At 36.3% G+C, this 19488-nt stretch overlaps 2 protein-coding genes and 2 long non-coding RNA genes across 4 annotated transcripts; 2 read left to right on the top strand and 2 right to left on the bottom strand.

Moving 5' to 3' along the window:
- Positions 1–971, top strand: LOC133729485 (uncharacterized). The gene is made up of 2 exons (XR_009856385.1): positions 1–276; positions 727–971. It is a non-coding gene; the product is annotated as an uncharacterized LOC133729485 (long non-coding RNA).
- Positions 972–2285: 1314 nt separating this feature from the next.
- Positions 2286–6601, bottom strand: LOC133733097 (uncharacterized). Its single transcript, XR_009857490.1, has 6 exons — positions 6107–6601; positions 5456–5483; positions 4732–4806; positions 3579–3655; positions 3032–3137; positions 2286–2923 (listed from the first exon to the last, which is right to left on the bottom strand). It is a non-coding gene; the product is annotated as an uncharacterized LOC133733097 (long non-coding RNA).
- An 810-nt stretch (positions 6602–7411) lies between these two features.
- LOC133730302 (nudix hydrolase 14, chloroplastic-like) lies at positions 7412–10558 on the top strand. Its single transcript, XM_062157923.1, has 10 exons — positions 7412–7445; positions 7934–7999; positions 8185–8268; positions 8554–8610; positions 8714–8948; positions 9046–9151; positions 9238–9315; positions 9414–9506; positions 9676–9768; positions 10455–10558. The coding sequence occupies exons 1-10, from the start codon at positions 7412–7414 to the stop codon at positions 10494–10496; spliced, it is 888 nt and encodes a 295-aa protein (XP_062013907.1). The 3' UTR covers positions 10497–10558.
- A 3111-nt stretch (positions 10559–13669) lies between these two features.
- Positions 13670–19488, bottom strand: LOC133730301 (cation/H(+) antiporter 4-like). Its single transcript, XM_062157922.1, has 4 exons — positions 19460–19488; positions 19263–19356; positions 15392–16417; positions 13670–14806 (listed from the first exon to the last, which is right to left on the bottom strand). Exons 1-4 carry the CDS (start codon positions 19486–19488, stop codon positions 13670–13672), a joined length of 2286 nt encoding a protein of 761 aa, XP_062013906.1.

Genomic DNA, 19488 nt, shown 5'->3' with positions numbered 1-19488 from the left:
TTTTGGTTGGGGGTTGGGACTTGTGAGTGATTAGGTTTCTTTTAATCTCTTATAAAATTGTAGTCTAAGCAGTCATGGATAGGTGCCAACTTTTTTTGGACTTCTGCAAAAACTGCCCTGCAGCACAGCTCTCTTTGGTATTTGTTTTACCCTACTTAATGATCTTCAAATATACTGAACTTTTGACATGTTTCTGTTTTGTTAGTTAACAAAGGATCTGGAAAGTTTCATCTTATTCCGAAGCAAAGTGAATTTTCGGTGATTCTTCCAAATTTGGTTTGCATTTGGGAAAGTTCCAGCATTTTTAATGTATCCTCTGATTTTCTGTTGAGATTTGAACTCCTAATTGAATCATTTATCTTCTAGTTTTTATGTATATTGAATTATGCATTTCAAATGGTTGTTTCAAAACTGATTTCATGTCAATTGGACTTACAATGAATTTTTGGTGAATTTTCTAAGTTGACCATGCTGCTGAGATTTTTTTTTTATATGACTCTTGTAGTTGATCAGTCAGATTATGTTCATTATTTTTCTTGCTGTCCTAAATCCGAATTCCATGAAAATTCAGTATGTTCTACCTTTCTACCTTAACATGTTTACTATGAGTCTGCAAAAGTTCAAGTTCTTGGCTGTACAAATGGACTTTAATAAATTCCCAAAGCTAAGTTGTTCATGCCTTAACATTCCAGTTCACTTATGTCTCCCTTTTGATGTGTGATGCAGATTGCTTTGACTCTTTCGTGTCGATTTTACTGGGAGAGGAGAGCTTGCAGATCGCCATGTCAATTCCATATATATATATATATATATGGTAGATTGCTTTGGAGTAATATTACTCTATAATTATTTATTTTTGGGTTAGAAGTAGTCTAGTTTTGCTTGGTGTTCTCTTAAATTATGTTCTGAATTGGCTTCAAGCCTTTTGACTTTGATGATATAACAAGCCTTTTGTATTGTTCCAAAATGAATGATGTCCATATGGTTAACAATCAACACAAGATTACAACATATATATGTTGTCTCAACATGAAAATGAACGACTAAATCGTACCAAAATCTGTTGTTTCTTTTTATATCAAACAACAAAAGTAACAAGTTATTTATATTTCAAATGTGCTTCAAACAACAGAAGAGTGAGTTTCTAACCTCAATCAAACTACACAATAACATGATTACATAAATACTTAAAATTGTGGTTGGAATACAAGACAAACGACATAAAAATAAAGTCTTAAAACTATTTAGACGACAGATGAGCATAATTTACCCAGTTATAAGTGATTTTCAAACAACAATTAAATGTCTTCAAAAATGCATTCAGACAATAGATTGTCAAACAAGCCTTTATTTTGGTAACTTTAGACAACATATAGATGTGTTCTTATTTATTTTCAGACAACAGAAGTTTTATTAAAACTGTAGTTTGTAATTCATTTGAACAACATTAATGTGTCGTTGTATATGATTATTAACCACAGAAAGTGCAAATCCTTCAATGTTGGGTTGTTCAGACGACAGAGCCTTGCGAAACTTCTGTTGTTTGAGTGAGAAGAGACGACGGAGGATATCTGTCGTCTGATGCCGTAAGAGACGGCAGCTGGATAGACAACAAATAATTTACATATCAGACGACAGATATCATCTGTCGTCTGAAGGCTTTATTGGCATAGTGGATGTTGGAGATGATCTAAGATATTATTATCTTTTATTTTCTTTTTTACTTGTTAGTGTTTGTGTCCTTGTTGTATCTGTGTTTTTATTTAATCGAAGTTAGCTTTTTGATGAAAAAAGAAAAGAATAATTCTTAGGTTCACCCCTAGGGTGAATGAGCATATTCACCATCTCTTGCGATTAACGCATAATAACTTTATAATTTTCTAATCTAACCATTCATGTTGTATAATGTAATACAAAGATTAGCTCTGTAAAAAATCAATTAAATTGAAAACCTTTTAGTTATTCATTTCTATAAAATACACGGACGATTTACCATAGTAGTAGTAAGTGTTGTTAGAACCATCAATTTGTTTGATTCAATTAGATAATTAAACGATTTTCGATTTGATTGATTTTTTACAGAGATGATCTTTAAAGAATAATTGAGAATATAGACAGTTGGATTATAAATTTATTAAGTTAAACTATGTTAATCGACAACGGGGTGAATATGCTCGTTCACCGTAACGGTGAACCTAAAAATTGTCCGAAAAGAAAAAAGGAGGGACTAGTAAAGACTTTACAACATTGGTCCCACACTACTAAAAACAATTGCTTTTGCGACGCCTATTTTGCGACGGCAAATTGAGCTTTTGCGACGGCAAAAACTTTTCGCGACGGTAAATTGAGGTTTTTGCGACGGCAAGACAGGCGTTGCAATAGGTGGCGTCACAAAATCCAATTGCTACGGCAATTTGCCGTCGCAAATACTTTTTTGCGACGGTTTTCTCTTGCCGTTGCAAATTTATTGTTTTGCGACGGCCCATTTGCTACGGTGACTTCCGTCGCAATGTCTGTTTTAGGATAATCCATGTGGAGGTATTTGCGACGGTAACCTTGCCGTCGCAAAAAACGAATTTTTTTTAAAAAAAAAAATATGGTGAAAATTGCACCATATTTTCATTCTAAGAACATGCAAAAATGAAAACTATTATACATGCATCTAAAGTTAAACTACAAATATCCATTATAACTAAACCAATCAACAATTACAACCTCATATTAGCGAAATAAATAACTAAAGCCCATCGTGGCACATTGAATAGAATTTCTTCACAAAGATTGTGGCACCTATGTACTAGTTCAGGAAGATAAAGAATTGCAGCACCAAAGTAACTGTATGCTAGCTTATGCCTAGGAAACTTGAGCTTTTTTTTTCTAGCTTCTTTAAGCTGTTGTCTTGATGCTTTGGCAGACTCATTATCTGAATATAAGCACATGAAGTAGGTGAAATGCGTATGTAGTGAAGAAGTAACAAGATCAGAATCATAACACCAAGAAATATATACAAAAATGAGGATGAAGTACTAACCTGCTAATATCAAGCTCTTGGCTTTGGATTGCCAAAATCAACTCCAGATTCTTCACTACTGACTTGCTAATGAGCTGCCTTTTCAACTAATGGATGGTGTTCTCTGCTGCAGAAAATAAAATATGAGTGTTGCTTGTCATTAGAGAAGCGCAAATGAATAAAAAGCTACTACCCAAACATTTTTCCCATATAATTTTGAATAAAATAAGCTTTTTATTCTAGTCATTTTTATGAGCATTTATGTTCAGTTCATATAGAAAACTAGACTCTGAATACCACATTCAAAACAACCAAGTCCTTTTAACACTGTCTCAGATCGATCTACCTTACATTCGGAGATAATATCTTACAACAATTTATGGGTAAAGCCTCACCATGCAAAGTTTCTTAACCATTCTGTGATATCTGGCCTAAGTTTTCAGATACATAATGTCTTTTGTTTTGTCAAGAGACCCATGTATAACAGGTAGTTCAAAGTGAACGTAATACATATGACTAACAAACTGCACTTTATAGGCATTAAAATGATCAAAGAATATATACTTACATCTCTTCTGTTCCAAAAAATTGGACAAAATACTTCTTAGGATCAGGGACTTTCTCCCAATCTTTAGGCCTGCTAGTCTGAAAATTCAAAACCCAGAACATCTACTTCAAAGACCAATCACATTGGGGCACAAACAAAAAATTCAACAGAGTTATAATTATAAGAAAATACATTATGGCAGATGCTAATGTGATCGAGTAAGCATGAACCAACTAGCCATATGGCAGATTATAATACATCAATCTAGAAATCAATGTATCTTTCTCTTAGAAAGAGTTCGCACATCAGAGGACTTATTCCTGTATAATGCAAGATAATGTAATGTTATATGCCTACATTAAATAGAAGTAGTAACTTAAAAGAATGCAAAGTTCCAAGTACAGCAATGTAAAGACATCGTTTTCAATGATCATGAACCGTTAAACTAATGTACCTAATCTACATCCAATAGAGTTGGGACCTTGCCTCCATAAACAAGAAACCTACCACACGGTTCTGGTATACAAAGGATACTATATTACACTATAGAACCTCTCTAAAAGGAGGAATAAACTGTAAACATAAGGCTGCAGAAAAATTGATATTCCAAGTCTCTAATCAAAGTTTCCACTTAAAGGAAACTAACACTAAAAACTTGTTGATTCCATGAATGAGAAGATGGAATTGTTGTCAGATTGAGTGCACTTTCTGCCCCTTCCCTTAACTACATTGTTTAATAATTGGAAATAGTGTGTTCTGTGTATTATTTTGCTAGAACTTTACATATCACTATATAACCTTTACTATTTTTGACCACTTCATCGATCATTCACATATTAAACTTTATTTGAAGACTGAAAATAGTAATGTTCCAATTAGTTGGATCAAATGTGAATAGAAATTTCAGAAATTATCCACCAATAAGGTTCACAGAAAGCATAAGTACATATAGATGTCCCCAATATAAACCCTCTATAAAACAGGTTTATTGAGAAAGGTCTATAACAACTGAGTGGAAAGATACAGTTGTTTTTAGGTTGTTCAGACGAGCAGACGAAAGAAATAAAAAAATCCAACCAAAAGTAGTGATTTATTTAAATAATTTCAAACTCAGAAAGCCATAGTTCCAACTCTCACTTACATTACTAAAAACCATTCAAATATGGATACTCACCTTGAGGCTTATACGAAGGGAACTAATAGATGTCTCAATTAAGCATTTTTCAGCCTCATTTTGACATATCAAAACCTGTAATAGCAATTCCATGAACAAAAGACTGATGTCAAACTCCTGGAGAAACAACCTTAACAAGCTAGGTAACAAAATTCTTTTTCCAGAATTTCCGAGTTTTATGTGTTCACTGACAATTTTAAATTCCTGTAAGCTGTAGCTTAAACTATGAAGTCTATAGATTAACTTTTCAGGTGAAGACTACATTTCGGAACCTAGCAAAAAAAGCTGTTCCTACTATATGGCATGAATACTCAAAAGTATGTTTCCACAAGAACAATATTAAAACAAAAATGGAGAGGAACTGCTCAGGATGTTTCCACTTTATTAGCTCTAACTTCCACCTTTTATATGCCTGTTTAACTCTGAAATTCTTCATCCCTACTCAGAGAATTTGTCTAAAAATGGTAAAGATATTGCTAATAAAGCTTAGGCACGAATAGGAACTATCTTTGCCAAACTTTGAAACTGATACAACAAAGTTTACATATGCTTATTTAGATTAAGTGTGGGAAAGAAAAAAGAATGTCAGTCCTTGCACAAGACAAGGCAGTAGAAACCACATATATGAAAAAAAAAAAAACCATCTTTTGCAAACATAACCATTAAAGTAGGAAGGGTGGTATAAGAAAACTATGTTTTTTTACTATGTAAAGATGGTTCTCACAGGATTTAGCAGAAGTTCTGGGCTGGTCCTGCAAAATATGAACAGAAGATTACAGCCTTCCTCACAAAATAATTCAGTCAACACTTGTAAATGGCACTTTAACTTTCAATCATATATCTATCTAACAATGAGCAACTAGGTTATTCTATGAGACCTCGTTCAATCTGCACGCATACTTGCAAAAGAAGTTTATTTAGTTATTCTGAGCTCTATTATTTTAGTCTACTGCTGACCTTTAGTTAATTTAGATACCATTAGTATACAGTAGCCCTATAAAATCCAGAAGAACACTTAAATTTACGATCTGATGCATCATTAATTTAAGTTGCATGCAAGAAGAAACCCCAAATGTATAGGTCAAGTTCTGACCCCATCAAATCAAGCTCAACCTCAAACTCGTCAATGTATCGATGTCTAAGAGAAAGATACCCATCTATTTACTAAACATGAAGATAATCCAGGAGGATTGGCCACTGGTGCTCAAATTTGAATTTGTGCCCAATTAGTTTCATATCAAAATTGAACTCACAATCTAAATATTGACCTCTCATATACAACCAATTGAATTAACAGAGCCCAATCTCAAACTAAACTAAGACTATAAATATTAATATTCAACAAGAGACAAATGGAAAGAACAAAGGGATTTACCTTAGATTCCTAGAGATATTGATCTGGATTTGTTGTGTCTGGGGTGTGAGAGAGCTGTTGTTACAGTTTATTTGGTGAAGGAGGAGCTATTCGATGGAAAGGAGGAGCTCGTCAGTCTCGGTGGTATGTTCCGGCGCGCAGACCTCGTTAACGTCGACGGAGGAGCTCGTCACTGTTGGCGGTAGGTTGCGGTGCGGACCTCGTCGATCTCTGCGGTAAGTTCCAGTTCGAGGAGCTACAAAGCTTGGGGAGGGAGGGGGAGAGAGAGAGGTGTTGTTTGGGAAAAAGAGGGATAAAGAATTAGGGCTGTATTGTTGGTGGGAACTTTGGCCAAAAGTAAAAACAGGGGGAAAATAATTGGGTTAGCGCCAAGAGTAAGAGAAAAGTTTACGACGGTACGAGAAAAGTTCGTCGCAATTGATTGCAGAGTTACTACGGCAAACATTTTCCGTCGCAAATGATAAAGTTTAATCGCGACGGAAGATTTTCCGTAGCAATAGGGTCTCACACTACTAGAAATCTGTTCATAGACATCGCATGTTTTAAATCGGTCAGACTTGCACACGATGTAAAAACCTAATCTAACATCGTTTTACAAAAATACCGATTTAAATGTATATCATTAACATCGGGTCTTAAAATGACCGGTGTTAAAAGTTTTGTTTGAAAATTTGCGGGAACCTATTTGTGCAAAACGCGCTAAGTGTTTTAAGTGAATTGAAGAAGCGGGTACTAAATCTAAAAACTTTCACACTTAGATAAAAAAATTAAAGCCTGATCCTAAAAGTTGGACAGAAAACCCTAAGCTCTCGCGCGGCCTCCATCTCACTCGAACTCGCCTTCATTCTGAACTCACCCCAAACTGGATCTCCTCCCAAACCCTACTCCATCTCCTCCCTTCCTTCCTTCCTTCCTTCATCTACGTCCTCAGCTTCTTCGGCATCAACTCCGTCCAGTCCGGCATCGACTCTGTCCAGTCCGTCCTCAGCTTATTCATCAAAGCATTTCTAAACAGCGCCGTTCCGTCTTAGCCTCTAGAATCGAAGCAAGAGAGCGGCGGCCAGTCGGCGAGACTCACTTCAGAGAACGACTCTGTTGTGGGATTCGAAGGATTTGCCTGTCGAAGGATTCTAGGAGTCGCCGGTCGGAGACGAAGTAATCTTAGTACGTATTGTTCTAGTTCTATATATGTAAATGATAGAGTCAATTTCAGTCGTTTTACTTGTTGATGGTATCAGGCTTGTGGGAGATTTGTTGTGTTTACGAATAGGCTTCTCAGCTTATTCATAGCTTTTGTTCGTTCATATGGATTTGATTTCAGTCTTTTTAGCTCTTGATTGTTCGTTGTGGTTCATTGTTCTTCTTTAGCTTGTGAGCGATTGCATTTGGGGAGTTGAGCGACTATTCAGAGTTGTGATCGACAAGCAGGTCATTTACTCGAGCCCCTCTTTTTATTTTTTGCTCTTCCATGTTTTCATTTGTGAAGTTTGTTTGATTTTGGGCGAAAACATAGAGGACCTACATCGATTTCCTGGCTTGTAGCCGTTGCAGCCTTAAACCGCTAAGTCGGGGTTTTAAGGCAAAAGAAACCCAACCTTGTCTAGAGGTTAGAGACGGCGGGACTGTGGCAGGAGACGAAGGGCTGCTCTGAAATTTCCGATTCCTCGAAATAAGATGGAGCAATAAGCAATGTCAAGCATTCCCCAAATTGCAGATAACCGAAATTTCAAAGCTTTCGTCTTCAAATTTGATCTCAATCAGTAGAGAATTAGGGATTTGATTTTCCAATTTTGGGTGCGAAAAGGTGGACCAGAAAGAGAAGATAAGGTCTCTTTGGAGCTGACAGAGGAGATTCTCCGAAGCATGGAAGTTGGGCTGGCTTTCAGGGACTACGTAATGGCTCTGTCTCTCTCTGTTTCTGATTTCTTTTAGCTCAATTGAATCAAAACCTAATCTTTTTATTTCAAATGTTTTGTTTTGATTGTGAGGATGCTGGATTAAGCTGCTCATTTGTATGTGTTATTTGTACATATGTTTTGTTCTTTCATTATTTTAGCACTTTCTTTTGTCAACTGCAGGTTACTTGATAGAAAAGATTGAATTTGAAAATCTACTTCACAAAGCTTCAGTGTCTTTTTGTGCAACTCGAGTTGCTTCTTCAGGTACTTTTCCTTTTCTCAGGTCATTTTAATTGAAAGCATATATGCTCAAAATTTGATTACATCTGCAGGTACCACTAATCTAGATTTGTTATTTGAACTGCTTGTATTTTTCTATATATCAGGTTTTTTTTAGTTTTAGATACTTTAGACCATTATATATGTTGAATACACATAACTACCAAGAACTTGGCTACTCCAGAAATGTCATACATAGTCCCAATTGTAATTTATAGTTGGATTTTTTATTTAATTTTAGATTATTTATTTACTTTTGAATTTTTGTAGGCCATGGTGGGTATTCGTATCTCTTGGAGCCTCTGTGCTGGTTGGGATTGATTACAAGTAAGTTTCTTCTGACCAAGTTTTATTTTGCCATTTTTGGACTAAGTTATGATCTTGTTTGGCCAACATTGTGATCTGTTTTGGGTGTTGCATTGTTATTGAGATGGGCACTTGCTCCCCGTTGGTTGTAGCAAGCTCGTTCAAGCTTCCATGTCGTTGATCCCCAGAACCACACTCACACTCACACTCCCCAGAACACTCCTCGCCCTTCGATCCTTCTCCTGCAAAATGTCATCCGACCCGCCACCGTTGACTCACTCCCTCACTCTCCCGAGTCAACTCGCCGCCGAGCCCGTCCAGATCGTCGCCGCCCCCCACATCTCCTCCTCCCAGTTCAGGCCAGTCACGCTTTTCCCTTCCTTGTTCTTCAGAAAAGTCTAAAACTTCGGATATAAACTGAACCCAAGTATTCATAATGATGGTAAAACGTTGCAGGAGCGCTATTGATTCGTCTTTGTTTAAGCAGTGGCTGAAGAACATGGAGAGTGAAACTGGGATTCTAAGCGACGGTTCTTTGGCTCTGAAACGAGTTCTAATTCAGGTGATCCAGTCCTTCTTTAAAGTGGTTGAATTGATTTGGTTTTGATAAGTTCATAGTCTTGGAACTGATCAGCTGGGTTATAATAGGGTGTGGATATGTTTGGAAAGAGGATTGGGTTTCTGAAGTTTGAAGCAGATGTGATTGATAAAGAAACAGGGGAAAAGGTATCTAGTCATATACATACTTGTCTTTTTTATTCTAATGGTATATTTTGGAGGCCATAGTTGTTGATTTGTTTGTTGTGAAACTAAAACATATTTAGGTTCCAGGTATTGTGTTTGCACGCGGACCGGCTGTAGCTGTGCTTATACTTTTGGAATCGGAGGGCAAGGCTTATGCTGTTCTTACTGAACAGGTAGCTCTTCATTTCATTTTGGTGTTTTAGAGTATCTGTTATGACATTATGATGCTTTACTTAAATCGGAAAATCACGTTCGTCCTAATTCCTATATTATCACAAAAAGAAATTACGGCATTGTACTTCCATGTAATCAAACCCTATTAAAAATTGTTGCATATCGAAGGTTAGAGTACCTGTTGGAAGGATCATACTGGAGTTGCCTGCTGGAATGTTGGATGATGACAAGGGTGATTTTCTCGGCACCGCAATCCGTGAGGTCTCTCTCTCTCTCTCTTTCTCTCTCTCTCTCTCTCAATATGTATATATGTATAATGCCATGTATATTTGCTGTGTCATATCTCTTTCTGCTTGTATTTTGGAAAGTTCATGTAATCAGCTGAAAATTAATTTAGATTCCTTCTAAACCACAAGCTATGGTTTTGGTTTATTAAAAAGATTATTGTTCCAATAATATATGATGGTTGCATGAGCCAAAAAAGACGGGTGGTTGGTTATAGTTCATGGCCATCCATATCCATCATCACCACAAAACCATAAGCTTTTTAGTGATCAATAATATGCTTTTCCTCCGGCCCCTGTGTCTTGGAGAGTTTTATTACTTGTTTATATATTTTTCCTCTCTTTAACTTGGTACTGGTTTTCTCCTTTTTGTTTCGTCCTCAGAAAAACCAATCTAGTTTCTTTACAAGGTACTCTTGAGATTCATTACTGCTTGTTCTTGCTTATGCAAATATGCCTTGTTCAATACTTTTATTTTTCCTACTTGTCTTTGTATATTTCTATCGATCCTGAGTATGTTGCTTTTTAGAATCTTTTGAAATTTTATTTGTTTGACTGTTTTCTGCTTCTTTTGTAATCAACAGTCAAGTACTAAGTGTAAGATGCAAGTTTTACAACTTTAACCTAAAGCTAAGTTACATTATTCTTATTATAACACTCCAGGTGGAAGAAGAGACTGGCATATGCCTAAAACAAGAAGACTAATCAACTCTTGTAATGATTATATTCAGTTTTGTAGCCTTCAGTTACGTCTTCTTAATTTTTCACATTTACAGACTAATCAACTCTTGTAACGAACAAGTAGTATGTGTTTTATTCCAACATTGGTAGGTAAGCTGGATTTCAGGATCCTCATTTCAAGAGCATTGTTCAGTTATGTTGTTCATTTGTAAACACTTGACAGCTACTTGTGTCATTTTATGCTCGAACTTTGGTAAGACCTGTTATGCTAATTTGTTCCTCTGTTTTGTATATGCAGAGCAGGACATAAGTTAGAAGCTGCTATTTATCGATATTACTGGCAAAGTAGCTCTTGATTCATGCTGGTCAACTGGTGGATTTACCGACTGTTTACTTCAGTATGGTGCATTGTTTGTTTATGGAGTTGATATTGGATATGGCCAGGTAACAACCCCTAAATCCAAATAAAAATATCTTATCTGTGAGTATACCAATTCGCTTCTATTCTTGTTCAATCATTAGTTATGGTATGTTAATCTTTTTTTTCCTTCAAATTTTAGTTTACAATTGTAGCTGGGGTCATACTGTTAATCTTTTTCTTTTTTTTTTTAGCAAAAAGACTGAATCTTATATTTGCTATGGATTTGTTGGCTTAACTTTGTTGTACCTGGAGTTATGCTTTTGGATCTGCACAATCTTTTTGGGTTAGCAGTTGAATTAGTGTACTTGGATCACATGCTATACGGATCAGCAATTTGAGACTAGGGAATGAACTGAGCTAAAAGATAAGTTCTTTTTTAAGTGGCAGTATATGTTTAGTTGCTTGGGCAAAATTCAAACGGATCAGATTTACTGAAAGTTCTGCCTTGGTAAACATATTTCCGGAGTAGTCGGAATCACATTAATGTAAAGCATCCATTTTCTTGAATCAATGTAGGTCCTGGCATGGAGGATTTGAAATGCGTTGCTGTACTACCATTGTACCATATATATGTTACTGTTATTCATTTTGAACCTCCCTACCTTGTATTTGCTTTATTCTAAATCTTTCAACCTGCTTCACTTCTCCAATTGTTTCTCTAGCTTGTTTTGAACAAATCTCAAAAACCTTTGTTCTTATCTTTTTAAGAGAAAATTTGCATTGCTTCTGTGTTATCATGTAAAGTTGGAATAGATATCTAGAAGGGAAATTTGTAATGTTTTTGTCTGTTTCTCCTTTGGTTATTGTCACAGTGGTCCAGGCAGAGCTAGTATATGCACCACACCATTGCATTCCCACTTGGTTAATGTGGGGTTTGCTAAAGTGTAGCATCTTCCATATAACAGGAAAGTGACTAACTCATTGATTGATCTGGGAGTCACTAAGACTCACACCAAACCACATGTTCAAGATATAAAGTCACTAAACTACATCAATTTAGGTCATAGGGAAGTGAGAGATTGCTCTTTTTTGAGCTCTCTGTTTGATTACTCATAAAGTTGGTGCTTCTGCAGTTGTAGCATCTTTGGTTCTTCAAGGAGTTATCCGTGGTTTTAAGGATACAAAAACTCATCTTATCCAAGTTTTGTGTCCCTTTGTGCATGAACAGTCATTTTCAAAAGATAACCAGTTGTTTAAGTGTTAAGTTGTCTGCTGCATGTTATTAACTGATAAGCTGTATGAAGTTATAGCTTATAATATACCTTCATTTCATGGTCAATCCTTTGAGGAGTTGTATTATTGGCATGCAAGTGCCATTAGCTCAGTTACAGCCATTCAATTTTTCAGATTATACAAGTTCTCATTGAAATCTTATTGTAAGTCTAAGAGTTTAGAGTATTCCAGGTTGCAGATGAACTTGTAGCAGAGTTTTCTGACCCTATCAATGGTGTCACATCCCCTGATCAAATTGACGAGGTGCGCATTGAAGTGGCTGATTATATACAGAGTTTGATGTAGGAATGTGACTGCCAAGATGTTTTTTTAGTAAGGCTAGCTAGTTTTGGCTTTGAAGCAAAGCTTGGTGTGGAACTTTTGTACATTGTTGCTCGTATGTTTCCAAGCTAGCTTTTGTAAGTTTAGGGGTTTATTTTGTGAATTATGTTAAATCATGAATTTGGAAAGAAAATTAATGGGAAAGCCCCTTATTTTGGATGATGAGAAATGCAATTTTTTTCCCAGCAATAGCTAAATGCAAAGTTTTCACATCATACTTGTCAAAGTGAAGTGAAGTGTATTAAAGCATAATAAAACAGTAATGCCAAGGAAAACGAAGTCTGTTGAGAGATTAGAAATCAGTATCAAAAATGAAATCGATGTCCTATGATTATCAATATATCGAATTGTAACTCAAAATCGATGTAATCAAAATTACTGCACATCGATTTCTAATCACCAAACCGTAATCTATTATGAACATACAAATCACCTACCGTAGAGTAAACCGATGTGTGGTCAAAAGGTGAACATCGGTTTTGGAAATAATAAACGATGTCTTCAATGAACTAACACATCAGTTTGAATAAACATAGTCGACGTAAATAATACCGTTGAACATCGGTTTATTTAATTGAAAACGATGTTCAGTCTCAAAACAAACATCATTTCTGAATAAAAACACGATGTAGAATAAAGATACAGACATCGTTCCTAGGAAAATAATGTAGCAACCTACATGTAAAAATGACCACGAACAAACAATACTCATGGGAACTGATGTCTACAAGTGTACTGGACATCGCTTCTGGAATAGAAATCGATGCAAATGTTCAAGTAGGTATTGTTCGACATATATTTTTTTAAGCATAAAATGTGAAAATATGAAGAATTAGACATACCTAACATACAAAAATATGATGATTATAACGATTATACATCGATTTGTTTTTTAGAATCGATGTTGGTTGTTGTCTGGGACATCGGTTGAAAACGCGCTTATACTGATGTCTATACTTTTCTCTACACCCACTAAGACATCGGTCGAAAATTAGTTTAACATCGGTCCAGAACCGATGTCTATGAACAAAATTCTAGTAGTGTCAATTGCGACGGCAACTGTTGCCGAAGTAAAAAGGCGAAGCAATTGCAATTTTTTTTAGTAGTGCCAGTGGCAGCCGAGAAGTGTCAATAACAGTTTCCTAATATTAAAAGAGAAACCGAAAATGGACGAGGTTTTTGAAAAAAGCATATGTACAAGTAGTGCAGACGAAGAGTTTAATTATTTGCATCTGCTCAGCTCTTGTTGTTGTATCACAAGAACGGAGGCCTTACAATCGACATCAGGTGATGCAAGCAAGTCTCCTATTATCCCCAACTCCGGAAATTCGCACCATTCGGAAAGCCCTACTGTCTGAGGTGACTCTAACTTATGACTTCTCCCAACTATGATTATATCATACTCTTCCACCATAGACCTTAATAGAAAGGCTGTTTGCGGTCCATCTTTCACCATTTCCTCTAAATATATTACAAGACCTTCACCCACATGGTAATATTTGAATTCCTTCAATACCTCTGCATCCAGTATTTTATCCCATTCCCCACCAGCATATTCATTACCCATGGCCACTAAATGGATTACTGTTAACCTAATCGTCGAGTCCCTGGCCATTCTTTTGGCAAAGGTCAATGCCTCCCTGTCATCTTTCCCTCCCAAGAAGACTACAGCAACCGAAAATGTTGATAGTGTGGATACAACAGAGGTGGACCGACCTAAATGTCCCCGATCCACAAGGATACCAACGGAACAAGGAGCTCTTTCGAGTACACTGAAGTTTAGTGTCCTTATAGTGTTGTCTTCCGACTCAATACTGGACCCATCAATCCACCATTTTCGATGAAATGGGAGGATTATTAGGGATGTGAGCTTGTCCATTGCAAGCGTGCATATGTCTTCATGCATGATATTTGGTGGAGAGATTGCTGTGAATATGCTCAAATTAACAGCACCACGATTTTCTTTCTCAAACTGATTGAAATAAAGAATGACATTTGCTGAATATGTATTAACACGGGAAACTGTTTTCCCCTGCACTTGGTGGGAGATAAATATGGGAGCCGTTCTGCCGATTAATTCGATGAGATGGAGTACACAAACATTAATGGGGTTTTCTTTAGATGGACATGCTGCATCAAGTAGATTGATCACTGCAGGCATGTTAGATGACCTGTGGATGCAGGTAAGAATTTTGAGCTCTGCATTAGGTTTCAAATGCATAATGTCCCTTCTCTCGTAGCCTGCGTATTTTCTTGAAGGATCATAGAGGCGCTTCACTATAATAGGCACGAGAGTTGAAGTCACTACAACGCTAGCGAGTGTCACAGCATACACAGAATCAGCAGAATCATCTATCATCTGTATAAGAATATAAATTAGTGACCAATTTTTAATTCGTATGATTATTAACATCACATAACTTTAATTCCGTACTCAAACTCTAAATTGTCCCAATTGAGTATCCAAACTATTGGCCATGCTTAATTAGGCGCAAGGCGCGTGTAGTAATGCTAGTTTTCTTAATTTATAGGGTTATTATCACAAATGGTACCTGAACTTCAATTTTGATCACAACCAGTACCCGAACTTTTCAATTTCATTTTAAATGGTACCTAAGGCCACATTCGGTAACTATTCCGGCCAAAAAAGCCAAATTTAAAAAAAAAAAAAAAAACACAAGTTCAAGGCAAGTCTATTACCAAAAAATCATCACTATATATGATTGCAACCATTGAAATCATCAAAAATCATCACTATGATTGCCTCCCATGCCGTTTTTAGTCGGAATAGTGACCGGAGGTGGCTCTAGGTACCATTTAAAATGAAATCGAAAAGTTCGGGTACTGGTTGTGATCAAAATTGAAGTTCAGGTACCATCGATAAGATTAAGGTATAGTTCAGGTACCATTTGTGATAATAACCCTAATTTATAAGTGTACTTACCCGGGTGTCGCTGTACCAAGTATAGGTGCCAAGGTGGATAATCCCTCTGCAGCTCAAAATGAGAGCAAGAACAAATGCATCGGTTAAGGGAACCTTAAAATATAACGGAGCGACCATGGTGGCTAATATTTTGACCACAAAAATGAGGACTATGAGGATTATAGTAAGCTGTGTTCTTGGATCGTCCAATCTGATCGACCCAAAATCAGCCCTCATTGCATATGTAGTCACAAAAAGGGGTAGAAACACTTCGAAAACAAAGAGATGGAATTTTTCTTCCAAAGCCGATCCCAGAGGTTGTCCAGCTGGGACAGCCAAACCAAATATGAGAGGGCCAAAATGAAATGTCTGGCCGTATAGATGTGAACCTATTCCAGACACAAACACCAGCAGGACTATGGCATTGAGATAGATTTTCTTGACAGGCCTGTTGTCCGGGGTCTTCCTAACAACCCATAACATTATTGGTCTAAATATTACCGCAACAGAAGTAATGTAACCAAAGGCTATTGCGAGGTGTACTAAATCCCCCTGATGTCCTTCATTAGTTATGGATGAAATTGATCTGTTAACAAACTGGAGAAACAAACTTAAGAGCTCACAGACTATTGTAGCAGTCAGGCTTAACCGGCCGATTTCAGAATTGAGGAGCTTCAGTTCCTCGAGAAGGAGAGAAACAACCGGAAAAAAAGTTAGTGTATGTATGGCAGTCACAACCGTAAGCCTGTCGTTTTTTTCCTTGTCAATGCCAAATACAGGTCCTGCGGTAAGCTTTTGAAGACTTATACCGCTGACCAAAGGGACCAACGTGCATAAAGTACCGGTGAGGATCGCTTTACGTCCTATTCTTCTTATCATTTCCACCTCCATTTTCACTCCAATGACGAACAGAAAGAGTCCAAAGCCAAGCTCACCCAGAACACTAATTACTTCTTGACTGTCTACAGGAAATGTTAGAGCGTCCAACTTCTTATCCGTCCCGAGGAGGCTGAGGTTTTTGCCAAGGTGGCCGAGGAGTATACCCGCCTGAGTTCACAAAAATCATGTCAATGATTCAGTAAGAATACAAGTAATTAATGATCCCCAAGAGTAGGCAGCACTAAATCTATATATTAATTGATATTTCTGTTATTGACACCTAAATACATTTAAATCCAAAACAAGATCATCATCATTATAGATAATATCAGCATAAAAACAGAAGCAACCGATTAGATTCGGGGAAATTAATCAAAATATATATCTCGGAAGACTCGAGGCATTTTTTGTGTTGATGCATGTACGATTAGGTCCAAAACGAGTCAAAGAACCGTATATCTTTTGGATTTAACAGGACCAAAGCACAGTAGTAAACCCTAAACATAAAACATGCCTCATTGACGTGCATTAACTCATATACTAAGGAATCTTGAAACCCGATGACTAGAGGAATGCATATAATATATAAGGCTCCAACGTGATATTAATTGATGTCGAAAATAAGAGGAATACAAGAAGGAAAGAAAAACAGCACATACAAGAAGCTGGCTGTTGAACTTAGAGATATGAAACTTCTTCAAAATTAAATGGAGGACTTGGGTGACGATGAAAATGATGGCCATCTGCATTTCCAGCATCGGAAGGGAAAACCCCAGTCCCCAACGATCTTTCTTCCCTTTTATTCCCTCCGAATGTACGTTGGGAGGCAATTGAATACACTGCGCAATAGTTACCGGATGATATGCATCTCCCATGGCGGATTATTCCGGCGCCTTTGATCTCTTTCAATAGAAAACAAGGCAAAGGAATGAACGTGATTTGGGTTTTTTTTTTTCCCGGTCGTCTTCCCAAAAAATTGAGCTCTGTAATAATATTACAAATTTGTGCTCTGTAATAACATCATATAAATCGCAAGTTTGTTTCAGTCAAAGGGTTTTAATGTATTAGTTCAGTAGAAACAGATAACGAACAGCAACAAAAGTCAGTTAGGTACTTAGAACTTAGGTGCATTTGCGTTTTTCTAGGACAACGTTAATACTCATGTGCATAAATATAGTCTGATTAAGTTCATGATAATAACAACGAAACTGAAATGTTCACCTGATAATTGAAGTTGTGATTTTGGATTCTGTTAGGATTATTGTTGAGATCTGTTGTTTTCAATCAACCTTTAAGTTGCTAATTAGTGAAGTTAGTTATCCTTCTAATTAGCTTAATTAGGGTTATCTGTTTCTGTCCATACTGACCGTCAGTATTGTGACACGTGTACCTCATATTTTTTTGTGTTTTTTGAAGAGTACGTGTACCTCATCTGCTGCCCTTCATTTAGTATAAATAGACCTCAGCTCTCTGTTTGTAATAACTTTGGCTATGCAATACATTTGATCTTTCTATTTTTCTTAGTTTTCTATATTGACTATCAGATTCATCACGGTTGCTGACATGTTTTATAGACATTTTCTAAATAAAAGTAAGTTGAGAGATTGAGGGTCCCGATTGGGATTGCTTCGTTTTAAAAAAAAAATTAACTTTTGTCTAAAATTTTAGATTTTATTTTGTTTGGTAAATTAATAAAAAAATTGCTTTAATTGAAAATTATAGGTCACTGGCAGGGGCGGAGCCACGTGGGGACCCAGTGGGTCCCGTGCCCCACTTAGTTTTATATTTTTTTAAAATTTTTGTACATGAAAACGATGATAAATAGCTTGCAGTTTATAAAAAGTCATTGCTAGCCGACTTGGTGTAGTGGCAAAGTTTACATGGTTTTTGCAGCTGGTCTCAGGTTCGAATCATGCATGCTGGGAAGTTAGGTTTTCAATTGTTTTCTTTTGTTTTTGACAACATTAACAAGTTTTTTCTTATAGTTTTATAATTTTAAAAGTTAAAAATAAATTATGTCTCATGAGAAATTGTCTAATATTTAAAGCTATAAATTTTATTCATAAAATATATAATTTAAAAAAATATTAATCTTACCTTAATTTTATTTAATTTGTTATCTTTAATTAAAGTTTTGGTGTATATTTTAAATTCAAATTTTTTTTTTCTTCTAAAATTTCTGAATGCCCCACTTCATATGAAATTCTGGCTCCGCCACTGGTCACTGGCAATAGATTTTAAAAGCAACCCAAAAGTTATTTTTAGAAGCTGCTTTGGATCAAAACACTCGAAGGTTTTGATGAATTTTATAAAATCCCAGTAGCAAGGTAGAAAATATCAGCCCTTATCATGTATATACATATGTTCTTCTTATTTGATTCTTTTCTTTTTTGTTTTCTTCTATTGATTCCCTTGATCTGTGTATATACTCATGACATCAATCTTATGAAAATGATTTTCATAGGACTTGTTGATATAGATTTTGATTCTTTTCTTTTTTTCTTTTTCTTCTATTGCTTCCTCTATGTATATACCCATATACAGGATATAAATTTTGATTCTTTTTTTTTTTTTTTTTTTTTTGGAGGAAAAATAAATAAATGGATATATATGATCGATTGTAGGCCTCATCATACGGTCCTTTGACCCTAAGCCCGGCCGGCCCGACCATTTCTAAAAAAGAGTAGGGTATGGGTCATGCAAATGAAGCCCGGCCCGATTGAGCCCGTAAGGCCAAGCCCAGCCCTAAAATTTATATTTTATTTTTGTTATAGTCTATTACATAGAAATAGAACTATAAAAGTATTGAATTATTTGAATATGTTATATTAGAAAATGAGTTTTTAAAATTGAGTCTGTTCGTTTGAGGCTCATTTTGCTTAGCAGGTCTGAAGCTCGACTCCAAGAGTCCAAGACTCTAAGTCCAACTCGAAGTCTCCAAGAGGCACAACCTGGACATTGAATTGATCGAAGTCTCCTCTCTACACGATTGCAGCCTCCTCTCTCACAGAACCCTCTCTTCCTTCACTGACTCTGATGAAGCATACTCCTCCGCCGCCTCCACAATCTCCACCAACACCTCTGATTCCCAATCAAAATCGCAGTCTCTGGTCACCACAATATGTTCAATTCTATACAGATCCTATTCCCCATTTCAAACCCACAAACCCATTTCAAATCATCACCTCAAAAGCTCAAATTCGCATGAACCTCGATTCTTTGACCCACGAACACGCCAT

This window comes from Rosa rugosa, chromosome 2 (genome assembly GCF_958449725.1).
Source record: "Rosa rugosa chromosome 2, drRosRugo1.1, whole genome shotgun sequence".
NCBI classification, from domain to species: Eukaryota; Viridiplantae; Streptophyta; class Magnoliopsida; order Rosales; family Rosaceae; genus Rosa; species Rosa rugosa.
Note: the sequence above shows the minus strand (reverse complement) of the source record. Positions and strands in the feature narration are given on the sequence as shown.